The sequence below is a fragment of the Neolamprologus brichardi genome, chromosome 7 (assembly GCF_056152115.1).
Source record: "Neolamprologus brichardi isolate AB-2024 chromosome 7, ASM5615211v1, whole genome shotgun sequence".
NCBI lineage: Eukaryota > Metazoa > Chordata > Actinopteri > Cichliformes > Cichlidae > Neolamprologus > Neolamprologus brichardi.
In genome coordinates, this window is record NC_142110.1 from 27,544,640 (window position 1) to 27,562,687 (window position 18,048).

At 43.0% G+C, this 18,048-nt stretch overlaps 2 protein-coding genes across 3 annotated transcripts; both read right to left on the reverse strand.

Moving 5' to 3' along the window:
- Positions 1–209: 209 nt before the first annotated feature.
- On the reverse strand, positions 210–2,828 carry LOC102778181 (sepiapterin reductase-like). Of its 2 annotated transcripts, XM_006782198.3 has the most exons (4): positions 2,477–2,828; positions 1,534–1,824; positions 885–1,095; positions 210–611 (listed from the first exon to the last, which is right to left on the reverse strand). In XM_006782198.3, exons 1-3 carry the CDS (start codon positions 2,796–2,798, stop codon positions 905–907), a joined length of 804 nt encoding a protein of 267 aa, XP_006782261.1. In that variant the 5' UTR covers positions 2,799–2,828; the 3' UTR covers positions 210–611; positions 885–904. The 2 variants fall into 2 exon arrangements, with proteins under 2 accessions (XP_006782261.1, XP_006782262.1); XM_006782199.3 differs by lacking the exon at positions 210–611 and having other exon boundaries at positions 675–1,095.
- A 1,692-nt stretch (positions 2,829–4,520) lies between these two features.
- Positions 4,521–16,393, reverse strand: LOC102778661 (excitatory amino acid transporter 1-like). The gene is made up of 11 exons (XM_006782200.2): positions 16,346–16,393; positions 16,034–16,150; positions 14,337–14,479; positions 14,124–14,261; positions 13,037–13,241; positions 12,913–12,955; positions 10,620–10,900; positions 10,281–10,514; positions 8,744–8,938; positions 8,538–8,672; positions 4,521–5,533 (listed from the first exon to the last, which is right to left on the reverse strand). Exons 3-11 carry the CDS (start codon positions 14,473–14,475, stop codon positions 5,323–5,325), a joined length of 1,581 nt encoding a protein of 526 aa, XP_006782263.1. The 5' UTR covers positions 14,476–14,479; positions 16,034–16,150; positions 16,346–16,393; the 3' UTR covers positions 4,521–5,322.
- Positions 16,394–18,048: the final 1,655 nt, after the last annotated feature.

An 18,048-nucleotide genomic window follows, 5' to 3' on the forward strand; every position in this document is an offset into this window, starting at 1 on the left:
ACCATCTCAAGACGACTCATTCGTCCTGTAATGACAATGAGGAGGTGGAGAACACCTGAGCTGCAGCCATTCCTGTTCTCGGTCGTGTTAAAAGTACCTGCACTCACCTGCTGTAGTTGTGCGTGTGGGTGAGTGGGGTCAAGGGCTATATCTCCGCTGTTAACCTCAGGATTTGATCACTTCCTGTTTGTGTGATGCTGTCTGAATAAAGAGTCTGTTTGTTTTCTTCCATAAATTACCAAAAAACCCCAAAACAAAACAAAACAAAAAAAACTGACCACACAGCTGCTCTCAGATTTATTTCTAACTTGACCAATATCAAGTTTACAAAAGTGACCTCATCACAAAAGAAGTTACATGTCAGATGCACCAAGCAACGAACACCAAACGGATCCACTTAAAGCTCTTTAACAATTAAGGCACCTGAAAACGGCTTCAACACAGCACGGGAATCAAGATGTGATGAGATCATCACAGGGAACCAGCATGAGATATCAGCGCCCTCTGCTGAGGTCATGCTGTTGCCATCTTTTTGTACAGTCTGTGGAATGTGTATGGGTCGACCCGAGCTTACGTTAGGGTCTGCGCCGATGTCATCAGGAAACTGTGGGCTAAAAGAAAAAAATCAAGAAGGAAAAAAAACAACAACAACAACAACAACAAAAACATGAACATTTTGCTCAGAAACCACACACGCAGCCAGCACGTGGGCAACGTGACAGTGTTTATTCAGCCCAACATTTTAATTTTGTAGAAGCTTTATCTTCTTCCTGTTTATTTTCTTCCTTGAACTTTTCACTGTTTTACTGAAGCTCTTTCTGACCTCCGCACTTAGATGTTCCACCTGACCTCAGGTTATAGTGAAGCCGAGCAGCGGGACGCACCTGTGCTACCTGCTCTGAGTCTACAGGTCGTAGACATCGACGTGAGCTCCGGAGGTGTAGCTGTCCTCCAGAAGCAGCTTCATCAGCTTGGCGCAGGACGCCTCACAGCTCAGCAGCTTGCCTTCGACGAACTGGTCACTGAACAACTTCCTGATGCCGGGGTCAGCTGACCTGGAGCGAGCCTCCACCTGCATGGCTGTATCCAGTGGTCCTGGGGCGGTCACAAAACAAGAAGTGATGTCATGGACAGCATGAAGCCTGCTACTGCTCAGCATGGCTAATGAATCATTATGACAGATTTCTTCAGCTCGGTCTGGTATGGCAGGCCAGAGAGGTCAAAACTAAACCGCTTTCCAAAAAAAAAAAAAAAAAAAAGAATTTTTTTTTTCATTTTTTCCTTTTTCACAATGAATTTATTTTATTTTGTTTACAGTCTTAATTTTATTTTTTTTTACTATTCAGCTAAAAGCCATGGAAGTATTTTATTAACCCCACATTTGTAATCTGTGTCCTCACATCCTTCAGTTTGATTTGAATTTTGACCCTTTCAGCCCTCCATACTCATATCTGAAGTATTTTGCCTTCAGTGAGCTTTGTGTCTTTACAAGGAAAACCAAATCAGCTCAGCAGGCCACGTCCCCTGCCTCACCTGGTGAATAGCTGAGCACCCGGACGTCCGGCTCCTCCAGTGCCAGCACCTGGAACATCATGTCCCGGGCAGCCTTCCCAGTGCAGTAGAGCGCCCAGGATGGGACAGGCTTGATGGCGCAGAGTGAGGTGATGTTCACCACGGTGCGCCTCAGACCTGGGCGCTGCGGAAATGCCTGCAGCACCCGGGCGGTGAGGCACCAGGCGGAGCTCACGTTCAGCGACAGGTACGAGTCCACCTCGGCGAGGTCGCTGAAACTCACAGCGAAGCGTGACACGTCACCCAGAGAGGCTGGAGGGGGTGAGGTAATGAAGGTCAGAGGTGAAACCAGCATGAGTCAGAGGTTTAAAGAGTTCATGCATTAAAACATCAGGAAGCAGAAACATTAAAATTCATTTGGATTATTTTTTTATTTTTTAAATAAAAAAAATACATTTAAAAAAAGCAAACAAAATCAAAAACGACATGTTCAAAAAAAGTAATTAGGAAGAAGCAAAAACTTACAGAATCCCCCCAACATTTCACCCTTTAGCATCCAGTAATCATCACTTCCTGATTATGCCCCATCCCATCATAGCCCAGTAACACACACACACACACACACACACACACACACACACACACACACACACACACACACACACACACACACACACACACACACACACCCCTCCCTGAATTTGGCTCCTCATGGAGGTTTGAATTCCATTCCCTCACATTTAAGGCATTCATGAAATATTAACTACAAACAGATACAAACGTGTCGGTCACGTCATCTAAACCGCAGACCACAGAAGAAGAATTTCACTTCCAAAAACAAACATTTAATTCATAAAACTGTTTTTTTTTTCTTCCAAGTCACATAACGGGTCACATAATGATGATGATGACTTTCTGCCAAACACACACTAAACACACGTGACTCCACGCAGTTCGTCCTCACCTGCGTTGTTGACCAGCATCACGTGATCCACCTGCTCGATAAGCGCGTCTTTCGCGGCTCTGATAATTGCCTCCAGCCCCTCCGTCCGACCCACGTCAGCCACTACGCTCTCCACCCTGAGACCGGCTCGGCCCGCCTCTGAGGCGGCCAGCTCTGCCCGCACAGCATGGAGGTCCTCACCGGAGCGAGCCGCCAGCACGAGTCCGGAGCCCGGCGTCACCAGCCGTGACAGCTCCCGGGCCACTGCCCGGCCGAAGCCCCTGGAGGCCCCGGTGATGATGCACAGCGCTCGGCCCAGACTCGCAGACTCCGCGGAAGACATTATGGTGATTATGAGTGATGATTCTTCTTCTCCTGGGCTTATATGGCTTCAGTCCGGCGGCACTCTGGCGCCACCTCTCGGCTTCATCTGTCTGCACCTTGAAAGAGTTCATTCACTGAGGCGCGTGATTCCCCCCCCCCCCCCCCCCCCCCCAACACACACGATGACCCACATTTACAGGTTTTAATTCTCTGTTGTGTTGACGTGCTTCTGTACAAGGAAGAAAGGGTGAAATGAAGGAACAGAAGAAGAAAATGAGGGCTTGTTTAATTCTTTAGCTGCCGATGGTTCACACACACGCACACACACACACACACACACACACACACACACACACACACACACACACACACACACACACACACACGACTGAGTTTGGACCCAGAGTTCACAGTGCAACACCCTGTCAAACTCTGTGATGGTGGCTAGTTGCAGTCCAAGATGAATGTAAACAGCTGCAAAACAGCTGCTGTATTTGTGACTAAGTAAATAAAACAGAGACAGAGCAGTGGCCGGGCTCTGTGCGTGGACGTGCTGCAGTGTGTTGAAGCACAGGAAACAGGTATATGAACGGCTATGACCAAACCTGTCAGTCACAGGTTGCCCCACCCCAAATCCTACCCGCACTTCCTGTTCATCTCTGACACAGGTGGGATCTGCTTTCAAAAGAAACGTCCTGTTTTTTTCAGGCTTTAAGCAGCAACTGAGTCCAGAAACAGCTTACTGAGGTCATAGGTTAGCTGAGCAGGATGCTCATTACCTCATAAATTTCAGAGGAGTTGCTTCCTGCTGGACGTTAGGGAGAGTAGGTCAGGGGAGGTCAGTTCATCTTCTGTATACAGTCTTTAGGCCCACACTCAGCAGCCCAGTGGGAAACATCCGTCTTAGTTTGGATTTATTACGAGACTCGAGCCGGTGACCAAAGGACTGCAGACTTATCTTCTGAAGTATGGACGGAGCTTTAATCCAGGAGTTTAATCAGATCCTGCATCCTCTCTGATGCAGGGGGAAACAGGAAGTTTATTTTGAAAGTGACCAATCAGAGTAAGAGAGCAGCAGGAACGAGGAGAGGGTTTATATACTTCCTCAGGCCAAATTTTTAAAATATTTATTAAATATTTATTCATACAGTGCTTTATTCTAATGATTATGAGAGTCGGTGTAACGAGGGCCACACAACACTTTACAACACACCCAGCAGCAGTTAAGAAGTATTTAGCAGAAAGCCAAAAATATGCCACAGATGAAGGTTTATGGGATGTTTTTATAGTTGTTATAGCTGCCGGCTGCTCGTCCTGATTACTTACGAGCTTCCTTATGATCGTCAGTGTGTGTCTCCAATTTGCAAATTGTTCCAAAACCCTCAATGTGCATGACACACTTCATTTGACACGCATGCAAACAAAGCAACCTTTGTATTTCATACCACACAGATTTTAATATTTAATGAATGAATGAATGAATGAAAGGCTTTATTGAATGAAAGTCACACATATCTGTAGTAAAAAGTCATCTTTCAGAAAAACTACTGTAACTTCCAATCAAGAGTCAGTCAAACGACCTCCAGAGGGTCTCTGTCAGCCTTCGACAGGACCACTGTTACGCTATCGGGCAGGCGCACGGCTAGTCTCTCCCTGAACACAGCCAAGTAACCCCGCTCGGGTTACACAGATTTTAATATTTCATATTCCATATTTCAGATGAAAGGACACAGACAGGAAGTGATTTGCTCTGTTTATTTCACTGAAGTCAGAATAAACAAAACACCAGTTTACAGCTTTATGATGAAATCATTAACGTTAACACGTTTATGTGTCACGTCTAACGTACATTAGCACTTTATAAAAACCCCAGTGAGTCTTGCTGACTCACACACAGAGTGCAAAGGTTTAGGTGTGTGCATGAAGCGGTATCACTAAGCTATAAAATAATAATAATAATAATAATCACAATATCAGTATGCTAAAGTCAGGAAGATAAAGAAACTCTTTTAGGATTTTAAATTAGGTCAAAATCACAGACTATATGTAAAAGATTGGAACTTCATTCTTGGTAACAACCAACAGGGAGCAACTCTTGTTTCACAGATGTATGTGTTGATATGCTCCTCCTCCCTTCCCCTTTGACCTCAGTGAATCGTTTATCACTGAGTCGTGTTTAATAAATCGTGAGATTAATGAAGGTCTAGAGTCAAACTAGTGATGACTGTGTCTATCTTTTTATACAGTCTGTGACTGAAACCACAGAGTGTGATTATATTTTTCACTTTAACAGATGAGCTTTGTCCCCACTTCCTTTTATTGGGGGTCCTTTTATATGGCCAACGCCCAGCCTGTAATTAGAGCAGCAAACACAAGTCGGACACTAGCTAACTATGTGACACACTGATGGATGATGTGGTTTTGGCCTCTGGGATGGACCAGTAAAGGAATGTTAACAAAGCCACGATGTGAAGTCATGACAGTAGATCCGGTCCCCGCTCTGGGAGTCGGGAACCCTACATGCGCGCCTGCTGACCTCAGAGCTACATGTTGGATTCGCTGTGGCCGCGTTTGTCATTCTCGAAGTCGCTGTCCTGGGAGATGAGTTTGTAAGGTTTCTTTCTCTCCTTCTCCTCCAGCACTGAGTTTCCCATCTCCACATCTTTGCTGCGGAGCTCGTGCCGGGACAGGAACTCGACAATGCCAGCGCCAATCGAGTCGCCCAGGACATTGGTGGTAGTGCGCAGACGATCCCTATAAGAAACCAGAGGTCAGAGGGCAAAGACACACAAAGGGCGAGCACGTGTGCTTTCAGACTGTCCATTCAAAGGAAGAAATCTTTAAAAGATCCACAGAAACACCTTCATTAATCTCAAGATTTATTAAACACTAATTGTGTTCTGGAAGCCTGCTGAAAGCAGAATAAACAGTTTTTATTCTGTGGAAATGGATGCCGCAGAGGTTGTTCCTGTTCAGAAACACTAAGCTTTCTGGAACTTTGTGGATTTAATCTTTATCACAGGTCTACAGTCTGTGATTGAGCTTTCAGAGCGGAGCATGTGAAAGGATTGGCCTACTTTCAAACGTCATGCACACCTCTCTGAACTTTCTGCTTCCTGCAGGCTTCCATACGCTCTCATTACACAGACATATGAGTGTCTGAAGCTGCAAACAGCAAAACACGGAGAACAGCAGTTGGTCTGAGAGCCAGTTGGTTTTCTGGTTAGGTTTTAAAAACAGCAACCACAGACCAAAAAGCTGAACATAGCAGCTGAACAAATCTTAGAAATATGGTATCTAACCAGATTCTTACTCTGGATGGCATTACCTTGGCCTCCAGTAACACTGTGAGGAACCTTGGAGTCATTTTTGACCAGGATATGTCATTTAATACACGTATTAAACAAATATGTAGAACTGTTTTCTTCCATTTGTGCAACATCTCTAAAATTAGAAATATCCTGTCTCAGAGTGACGCTGAAAAACTACTTAATGCATTTATCACATTTATTACTTTTAGGCTGGACTACTGTAATTCGTTATTCGCTCTTCCCTGAAAAGCCCCATCTTATCTTAATGACCTTGTAGTACCATATCACCCCATTAGAGCACTTCGCTCTCGCACTGCAGGCTTTCTTGTTGTTCCTAAAGTATTTAAAAGTAGAATGGGAGAGCCTTCAGTTTTCAGGCCCCTCTTCTGTGGAACCAGCTTCTAGTTTGGATTCAGGAGACAGACACTATCTCTACTTTTAAGATTAGGCTTCAAACTTTCCCCAGGCTGCTGGGGCATTCCCATGATGCACTGAGTGTTTCTTCTTTACGCATCACATGTTAATAGACCTCTCTGCATTGAATCATACTTGTTTTTACTCTCTGGCTCTCTTCCACAGCATGTCCTTGTCCTGTCTTCCTCCCCTCACCCTAAACGGTGGTGGCAGATTGCTGCCCCTCCCTGAGCCTGGTTCTGCTGGAAGTTAAAACTTTTCCTTCCCAATGTCACCAAAGTGCTTGCTCATAGGGGGTCATATGATTGTTGGAGTTTTCTCTGTTTTCTCTGTATTATTGCAAAATATTATACTACTACTAATAATAATGCAATATAAAGTGCCTTGAGGGAACTGTTGTGATTTGGTGTTGTAAAAAAACAGAATTGAACAGAGTTGAATTAAATTGAATTGAATAGATGGTTGGATGGACAGATGAATGGATGGGCGATGGATATTCGGACTTTGTGACATAAACCAGGATAACTGAGTAGAGTTGGCATATCACTTCCTTCTGTTCCAGGTGGAAAGTCCTTCTGAAGCATCCTAGTTAGAGCAGAGTTTTTTCTTATTACCCCAGTTAGCTGAGTAATTTCAGGGAAGGGTATTCTAATTGAAACGATTAATTTGGGAAACCTAATTATGTTTCTATGTTAAAACTCACTGCAAAAATATTTAATACAAAAAGGGAAGATGTGGAGCGAGACTCATGGGAGCGGAAAAATGTGTCACTAGGTGGTTGTAGACATGGAGCTGTATTTGACCTTTAAATGAGAGATAATTCATGTACGAGTACTTTACACAACAGCGTTTATACTTGATAAGACTCCTTTCACATTAGCACTGAAAAAGAATGTTTTCAAAAGCGAAAGCGTTCTGGAAAGCTACTGATTACAGAGTGGTGAAATAATGTTATTGTTAAGGTAACATCAACACTAACCTCCCTGTGGATCCAATCATCCAGGTACTCAAATCCCACAAAGCTGATCTTGTTCATTAAACAGTTTGTTAAACAGTAGCTTTATTGAATGTATGTGTATGCAATGTTTTCTAATGTCGTCTACTGTAAGGATGTCTAACTCATATTACTTGATGGATCACTTTGATTTTAAATGGATCACACCAGTGAAACTCGCCTTTCTGTCAGTGTGAAGAGGTTTACCTGCGCGTTTAATGCCTGAAATATTTTAGTATAAGAAAAAGAAGTGTAAGTTTAACAGGATGTCTCAGTTTTTCTGCTTTTCTGCATGATAAATAAAAGTGGCCGTAGAAAATGAAAGAAATATGCCTTGCATATTCCTGCAACTGTCCTTTGCAGTTTCAAATGTAAGAACTAAATGTGTAAAACAACAGAGAAGGTTCTGCTAGCTCATTGCCCAGAGTGAGCTGTAGTGATCAAATACAACGTTTTTCGTAGTTTCTTTCTTTCTGTCTTTATTACCTTGGACCCATCATAAACACTTTGAGGCAACTGCTGTGATTTTGCATGATATGAATACAATTTAATTAAATATAAATTTGAAATTTCTATCGTAGATGGTGAAAAACAAGATGTTTTCTGATAATGTTTATCTCTTACTTAGATACTTTGGTGTAGTATGAATGGCCATATCAGTAGGAAAGGCTGTGAAACTTGTAAAACATATGAAAATACTGTTAAAAGTCCAAAATCTATGCTTTCCTTCACATTTTCCAAAGCCATCCAGTGGCCTTATGTTTAAAGGCCCTGGTCTTGGTGAAGCATGTGTAATGGTCCGAGTACAGCCCTGTGAAACACCAAGACTCTCTGTTCAAACTGGAATCTGTGGGATAAATCGGAGTCTAACCAGCACAACGGAGGTCCTTTAAGCACTAAAACAGTGAAGCCACAGGCGATGAAGACAAACACAACAAAGTGCTGATGAAGATCAGCACTTGTGAAGGTCTTGTTGCCTACATTTACATGATGAGTGAGCTGGTCTGCCAACAGTGATTGCCAACAAGAAGGTACTTACAGGAACCAATCAACTGCAATGATGAGAGTGATGTCATCAGTGGGAAGTCCAACGGAGGTCAGCACAATCACCATGGTAACCAGACCTGCCTGAGGGATGCCGGCAGCACCAATGCTGGCTGCAGTTGCTGTGATACTTTCAGAAGGAGAAAGAGAGATAAATCCACAGAGTTTGAGTTTGAAGACGCCTGTTAGGACTTTAGTTACCTGATGGTGATAATCTGTCCAAAGTTCATCTCCATGTTGTTGACCTGAGCAATGAAGATGGCTGCCAATGCTTCATACAGTGCGGTTCCGTCCATGTTGATGGTGGCGCCCACGGGCAGCACGAAGCGAGTGATCCTCTTATCGATTCTGTTGTTTTCTTCCAGACATTTAAAGGTGACTGGCAGCGTGGCCGAGCTGCAAGACAGCAGAGAGGAGGAGGGTTTTAAAGCATCCACAGAAGGAGAGAAAAGTGTTTCAGACACACTATTATAGTGCTCAGCACCGAGAGCGGGTTCATTTATTACGCCTCATTTACAGACATCTCTAGTTGAAACAATAAATGTGGTAAAAATAACGGAACATGTCAACAAGAAGAATAAGATTGTGTTTTAGAAAGAGGTTTTCACAGAACAATAATCAGCTCATATATCTACGACAACAGCTGCAACTACGTACTGCTCCTGGAACTAAACCATTTACTGCAACTACAGCAGCAAAACAACTGCTGACATTACCCAAACCACTGCAACTGAACAGCAACAACACACCCTACAGCAACATGTCAACTAAACTGAAAAGTGCAACAAACCACCTACAACCAGTTAACCAACTATTCAACTAAACCACCTCTGAACAATGACGGCCATACTGAGATAAGTTGCTTTGGGTATGCTACTGTCAGCTGCTGTTAGTGACTGTTAGCTTCTGTTAACTGCTTTTAGCTGCTGTTAGTGAAACAGATTTTGCAGTAGATTTAAACTTATTGCACGCTGAGCACATTAGAAGCAAAGTGTCATTTTTAGTACATCTGATCCTAACATTAGCTAGCATCATGTTAGAAGCAGCTGTTTATGTTTAGCTGGCTCATTTTCAGCTGTCTGGAGATGGAAGGATCATATATCTAATAACCACATCCACAAAAACGGGAGATGTCCTTCCACAGCTTCCACAAACGCTCCTACGTAACAGATGAATCTTAAGTTTATGAGAACAGATCACTTTGTCAGAAAATCTAATTACGGACTAATCAGTGTATATTTATGAGTATAGTATATGTTTTTTGTAAGTAACCTCAAACATGAACAAACCTTGACAAAGTTAAAGCCTGAAAACTAAATGGTGAGATGGAAGACATTTATTTGGATCTTTGAGGGCCCTCAGATATGAATTAATGTTTGATTGACAGAAATTTCACCCAAACGATCCAGTTTACATGTACCTGAAGTCCATATAAACTGGACTATCTTAGTTGTAGTTTTTTAAGTTTCAGCCACATTTGGCTCACTCATTAGACAACGAAACCAACCAATGCAACTTACATCAACCATTACATCTACAGCTACAACTATTTACAACAATGACTGCAACTAGAATGCACCAGTTAAGGTCAAATATTTCTGTCTTTTGAGTAACTTGGCTCATCTTCTCTGGCAAAAGTATATTTAATGAACAAAAAGAAAATTGGTGTGTTTTGGTGTTTCTGTCAATAGAAAACACCAAAACTTCCATTTGTTGAAGTTTGGTAGAAGTTCCTCACCTGGAGGAGGTCCCCAGAGCCGTTACCAAAGCTTGCAGGAGCCCTGCGATGAAGATGAAGGGGTTCTGGCGAGTAATGACAAAATAAAGAGTGGGCAGAATAAGAACAGCATGGATCATCAAGCCGATGATGACCGTGATGGTATACATGCCCAGCTGGCCACCCATCTGGGTCAGATCGTCCATCTCCACAATCTTTCCTGCAATCAGGAACAAGATGCCAATGGGAGCATACCTGAGAAGAAGTGAAGAGTAGTGCGTTACTGCAGATAACTTTCATGGTGGACAGGGAACTGCTTTTTATTCAAAACATTTCCCAGTGAAATCTCAGATGTTTTACCACATAATGATGGCGACCAGGCGCATGATGGCTTCGTTCAGGCTGTCAAAAAAATCCCGCAGGAGCTGGCCCTGCTCTTTCATGTTGCCAATGATTAGACCAAAGCACATGGAAAAGACCACCAGCCCGAGAGCATTGACCCCGTTCACTTGACCTGGCACCGGGATAACTTCCTCTCTTGTGATCTCCATGGTCTCCTGGGTGCCGTTGGTTGAGTTAAAGAGGGTGTCATTCACAGTCACCGTCACATGAACTGTTCGTTTTCCATATTTGGTTTTGAACTGGAGAATGGGAGAATTAAAGGAATAAGGTTAGACGAGCGGAACAGATGACCTTCTCAAACTTCACTTATGGAGTTTTTATTTCGTTCCCTAAGGATTCATCATGAATTGAGAAAAGTTCATCAGGACAAACTCAAACTCCTGACCTCACCCTTCACGGCTTGCTTCAGAATCAGAATGAGAATACTTTAATAATCCCTAAGGAAATTATGTGGGTTATAGTTGCTCCAAGACAATAACAGTAACAGACTAAACTGATGAAATAATACAATATATTAAAAAGTTTACAAATATTAGTAAGAGCTGTAATATAGATACAAATAGTTCAATTTAAATATCAAGAATATCAGAGAGCTGATATATATATATATATATATGATTGACATTTAATTCTAGCCTGTGAAACTTTGTCATTTGTTATTTTACTGTAGAGCATGTACAAAAGGGTGTAACTATTGCAGTGTGTACTGTGCATTAGATGGAAGAGTTGTACAGGGACAGACCTGCTGACATCATGGGGTATCAAGATTAGCTGTAAAAGTTCAGCACGCAACAAATGAGAGAGTTTAGATGTAAATGGCTTAAAAGTGTTTATATTGTTTTAAAAATAGGCGCAGTAATATTACTCTGACGTTGTCTCGTCCACCATCATTTAAAAAAAAAAAAATCAGTAAGACTTATAATTTCTATTCAAAGTCCTTCTTCACCATCACCAGTAAACCCTCTGGGGTTTGGGTTTGGTTAATGTGCACCCATGTTTAGAGAGTTTTAGTTTTTAGAGGGAAAAATCTGCCCCTAAAGAGACTTCTTCTTTATCTCATATCAGGATTAAAAATGGACTCCAGTTTGAGTGTCCCTGTCAAGCATTAATTTCTCATCAGGTTCCTCTTCCGAGTGAGCATGGTTTGGTTCTGATCTACTGATAATCAAGACCAGCTCTTATACAAAAACCTCTCCACCGTCAACATCTGCACAACTTTTATTTAGAAACTTTTTGCAACCAGAAAAAGTCTCATCTTTCCTAACTGTTGTCTCTCTCTCTGTAAAATCAATGAATCTCTGAGTCTCTCACTGATGGATCATTAAAACATGATCGTACACGTGTGTCTTCAACCCCGCTGCTTCAGCAGCAGCAAAACCTGCCAGGTTACAAAAATTGAGGGGTGCACGACCTGCAGAAACAACAGTAAACCAGCAGCTTCATCAGTGGATATGACGCCACTTTTGTCATATGGCGACATTAGCCAGCGTGAAAGTGGTGAAGAAGAGCAAGAAGAGTTCTTTAACTTTTCTCATGAATGTAAATGTCAATTATTTAAATGAAACTTTTTAAACAAAAGCTAAGTGTTTTTTGGACTGCTGGTAAAGTCATCTTCAGTGCCTTCACTTAAAAGTGTACGTCACTTTAATGTTCAGGCTGGATCTGACTGCAGTGTATACCAGCTCAGCCTGATGGCACGGTCAGGGAGGCTGTGTAAAGTGAGACATTCATGTGAATGGAGCTGAAATCACAGCACAGCCATCGTCTCACTTCTGTGTCTGCTGATTTTGTCAGATGAAGCTCTGAGTTTGGGATGTTTGGAGCTGTTCTGTTGTCTCCTGGAAACCAGTGAGAGGTAAACTTCTGCATCTCTATGTGAATGAGAGGGTGAAGAAGAGGTGAGAGGAGAGAGGTGAAAAGGAGCGAGCTGTGGGTTCATTTCGGGTTCATGCTGAAAGATTCTTGGTGCTGTAATCGTTCAGTGAGCTGGAGTTGGCAGGAAGGAAAATTTCAGACCCAGTGAGAGCTTCAGGGTGACATCAGGTTAAAAAGACTAGTAGCATGTCAAGTTTCATCAGCGCTTAAAGACTGAGCTTTGTTCACCTGAAATTTCCAAGCACTCTGTACACACCAACATGTAGTTGGAATAAACGATCTATGATCCAGGTGGAGAGATTAACATGCCAACATTTCTGTTCCAGTGATAAAAGCTGCAGGAGCTAGTTTACCAGGTATAAAAGATAAAGCTCACCTGTTGCGTGCAGGCTTGGACCAAGTTTGGTGGGAACATATTTCTGAAATGAGAAAACAGGTCATTCTGAGACAGCGTGGACTAACTTCAGTTAAAACTGTGACAGCATCACTGATGTAGCTACCTGATCAGGTCCAGGAAGGCATCGGCAGGACTGACTTGCTCGATGGTCTGCTGCTTCCCAAACTCATCTTTAGAGCCTTTTCCTGGGTGGATGATGAGCACGATGATAATACCGATGAACACTGCGATAATGGTTGTGGTCATGTAGTAAATTACGGCTCTCATGCCCATCTTTCCTGAGGCTTTGCTGTCCAAAGCTGCCATTCCTGATGGAAAGAGGGCGGTATATGTTTGATCATTAACACAGTTTTTCCGGATCATAGTAGGAATGTTATGAATTAATCGTCTAACACCATATGAGTTTAATGGATGAACATTTGATGGTTTAAAAAACAAATCCTGTCAGAGAAAAACAGGTATTCAGTGAGAGAGGAGAGGGATGACTTATTTTAGTATTAATGGTTAATGGTAATGACTGACTTAGAATTCAGCTACATATTTCAACCCTGGAGGTCGATGCTTGGTTACAGCAGAAAATAAAGTTCAATTTTGCCTCTTTTGTTAGTGAATCAGTGGGAACCTCTTCATCACCAGACCGGGCTGAAGGCTGACTCTCAGTGAGTATTAGTTTGTAAGGACGACCTCCCTCTGAACCACCTCCATCAGCTCAGCTGGGACACTGCTGATCTTTTCATGGTGTGAAAATTACTACATTTTGTGTCTGTCAGGTTATTACAGCCCTGCATGTACAGTCATTATGTTGTGAAGTCACACAGTAATGCACACCATCCATCAGTGCTTACCTGTAATTTAAAGATATTTTCACAATCCTCAAAGATTTCTTGAGGTGAAAATGCTATAAAAAGGATTTTAACATAATCCTAACCCCACCTAACCCCGAGGGAGCTTAGTAAAACTAACAAAGAGTTTAGGCCTAATTTAGAGGTAACATCTTCTCAGCCAAAGTCCGGACGATGATGTTAAGAGGTTTTAAGGAAACAGCTTAATAACAAATCATACTGAGGTTAAAGGTGAACGTAGCTGATGACAGCAGTTGTCGCCATCACAGTTACAAACCACTTTTCTGACTGGTTGGTCACCATTTCTTTTCCAAACTTGGAGGATGACCACTGAGCTGTGCACTGTACCTGTTATTAGACTGGAGATCAGCAAAGGCAGGACCAACATCTGCAGCATCCTCATCAGCAGCTCACCAGGGAAGGAGAAGTACTTCACTTCTCGATAGGTCATTTTGTAGGGGCGCAGCGCGAATCCGAGAACGATTCCTGCAGTCAGAGCACGTTCCTATTAACAACTACAAAACTGAAGAGATGTCTCTGTTTTGCAGCAGGTGTACATACCTACAATAACTGCTCCAACTGTGAAGAGCACAAAGGAGTTCTTCTTCAGGAAGGCCTGAACGTCCTCTTTAGAGATCTCCTCCACTTTTCTCTTGGCCTTCATGGTGCGAATGTGAATGCTTTCCCTGATGCGCTGCATCCTGCTGAAAATATGAAAAATGGAAGCATGATGTCACTAGGTTCGTGAACCCAGATGGTTTCAGAACTCACCAGTACTGAAGCACTGGCTCATTACTGAGGCATCCGTCAAGGATCCACCTTCTTATATTTTCACTATACATGTTACCCACAGGATCTGTCTTTCAGAAACTCAGTATTCAGTCTCACTCTTTTTGATGATGACACTGAAATCCAAAAACTTAGTTCAACTAAATGACAGCAAACCTGAACAGAGTACTCCCCACCCCAGATGTACCAGTGTCTTTGTGAAGCTGCTCGGCCCTCTTTACGTTCAAACTGTAGTTAAGATCTTAAAATCAAAACAAAAAGAAAACAACAATAAAAAAACAACATTAACCATGTTGTATTAACCATTTAACCATCTTCTTCTTCCTCTCCCTGATCCCTAGCTGGCGTTAGGCCTGGATCAACTCCTAAGCTCATACGCTGCTGTGGGTGCCAGTGGTTGTCAAATTTCCTTCACAACTCGTTTCCATGCATTGCGATTGTTGGCGATTGTCCTGGTCTCGTCGAGACTTATTCTGCGATCTCTGATGTTTTAGCCATGTTGTCTTCGGTGCCGTTCGTTGGATTCTCCACTGGGTTGGTCGTTTTACGCCAGAGGAGTTTGGTACTTGGGTTTGTTTAATATCCAGCCCATTGTATAGAATTATTTCCCTACTTTGAAACAACTAAATATCTTTTAACATAAAAAATGCCAGGTCCCAATTAATGTGTGAGATTTCATCTGAAAGGTAACATGATCTAATTTCTGAAACTGTGCCTGTGCCACGGCATGTGGCTGAAACACAAACTGCCCCAACCTGAGACGGGACACCTATGACCTGATAGGTGCTGAGAGGGGAAACCCGTCACATCAAAAGTCTCAATTATACATCTGCGATCTTGCTTGGGTACGAGTGACGTAAATGTTGTCATCTGATCGTGAGTGTGAGGGTCTGTGTGGACCTCCCACTTTGGGACCACATACTCATCTTTGGAGAATTTACAGTACAATTCATCCCAGGCAATGGACATCAAACATCAGATAAGCGGCACTGAGACTCCAGCTGCCATGTCCGCAGAGTAATCAAGGCAATATTCATCACGGATGATAATCTGAATCCCTAACTGTTCTCCCAAGGCTTCAAAATCAGATGACAGAAAACATAATAACTCTATCAGACATAAAAGACATATTTTTCCTAGACCCAAGTACTTTTTTGCTCCAAAGTTAGGGTGACTTAGCCCTCTGAAGTATTTCTATTACCATTCTGTATTTCATTATCTCTTTCCTCTCTGAGGTCTAAGTTATCATCAGTAATGACCATCCCCAACCCTAACCCCGGGAGATAATAATGCATCTCATTTTTTAATTACATTTTTGGCAATTAGAGAGCAAACAAATTAATTATTCCAGCTGAAATTGAAAAAGTTTACCATCGCATGAGGAAAGGTTAAGGTAGGGTTACCATCTGTGATGGCTTAGATTCAGGCGTTTTAATCCAAATCAGAGATCGATGCTGCTCTTCACCTACCTGTTGGGTGTGGCGTTGGCCCTTCAGACGCTGAGGTTGACCCGGCAGGGAGAGAAAGCAGCAGAGGGACAGAGAGTCTGAGCGATGAAGCTCCTCGGTGTGGGAACCAGAGCTCGACTGCAACCAGAAAAGACAGGAGGGGGCATCCAGAGGAGGGGGGCGGGTGAGATAATGATCCTCCCATAATAACACTGTTAGCCCTGTGACACACTTTCAGGTAAAGCCCAGGTGGATGAAAAAGTTTCTGAGAAACATCACAGGATTGTTTCACTGACACATTATCTGCCTTTGAAAGTTCCAGCTCTTCCTCACCTCTAAACGCTCTTCCTCACCTCTTCTGCACTCCTCTCCTTCTTCAGCTTGAAGTGTGACTTTGATGCTCGGTTAGCATCCACATATTTATGTGAAAGGATGCCAATCAAACAATAAGCCGCGCCTCCCTCGGGACGTGGTATAGTTTGAGGTTACTCCTCGGAGTAAACGACGCACCACAATTAGCTGAACAAAGTGAAGCTGAGATGAAGAGCGACCTGACTGTATGGAAACATGTTCCCGCGGGGGGATGAGTATAATTAGTGAAGAATACCCCTGAAATCAGGTCGCCTAGCCTCCTACAAACACTGTTCCCCGGTCACTGTCGCAGCAGTGAATGAAGCAGGAGCATCGGCCTGTGACAGCTTTACTACACTCGCTACTATTTTTAATACTGCCCTTCGATACCTAAAAACAGGCTGAGGATGAGCTCAAAGCGGGATCTGACCGACAGAAACAGCAGCATCAGCTGATCATCTCAGAGAACCTGCTCTGATCTCTGACACGATGATGTTGTTAGTGAAGCTGGAGGCGAAGCTTTGGACTGCAGGCTGGGTTTACTTTATGCTGCTCTTGTTTCTCAGACCGAAACTTCTTCATTAAAGCCAGAAACAGTAAGATCTTGTGAAAATCGGTTTCATTTTTAGATCGCTGTCAGAAACTCTTCATCCAGTTGTAATGAAACTGGAGTCGTATGGATCCCACAATGTGTGACCTTTGACCTCTACTCTGGCCATGGAACTCACACTAAATATCTTTTTTGAGGTTTGACACACACACACACACACACACACACACACGCACACGCACACACCATACTGATAGTTGTTAACCACGCCTCCCTTCATTCCTGTGATTGGCTGCCCAGTATGCCACCCTGCCCTTAGACTTGGTGTTTTTCAGCTTACGTCACTTCTTCTTGTGCTTTTTAAATGTGTGCTGTGTTTCTTGTTAGATAAATGTTTTTAGCAGGAAGTGAGTTAAACACCTGAGCATGATGATGTTAGAGTGGGGGGTTGGACACGTTTACCCTTTGATGGTAATCGGAAATAAGAGGTGAGCTGCAAACACCTGTGCAGAGGACAGATGAGGCTGCAAGATGTTTCCTTGATACCGAGCTTCATGCTTCATATCATATACTGTGATGAAGATGAGGAGTTCTGCATTCAGCAGGAGCTTCGTCCCTGAACATGATCCTGACCCCGGGTTCACCTGCATCGCTCACACTTCATCAGACAGGAAGCGCTTACACACAGAGCAGCTGCTGGTGTGAGTGAGTGAGGCTCAGGTAGAGCGGCTTCATAAGAATCTTATACTCCTCCTCCTCTTCATCCCTGCCCTGAATGAGAACATCAGACTGTGTACAACACAAGAACAAAGCTTCAGACAGCAGACAGTTCACTCTGACCTTGCTCTGTGATTCCTGGGAACAGAGTGAGAAAAGAGTGAGTAAAGCCTGAAAATTCACGCACCCGAGTTTTTGTTGAACCTCCTGACAAATTAAATATAAATCTTACACCTGTTTCACATCTATAGGCATTTTTGTACCTATTTAAAAACTTTCCAGAAAAACTTATTTCAGTTTTTCTGAAAAAAGAAATCACACTGCTGATGCAGAACTCTCCAAAACTCCCCCAAACTCTCCAAAGCTCCCATATAAAATATAAATCTCCTGGTGTTCAGGGCCAAGCTCAGGTGAGGGG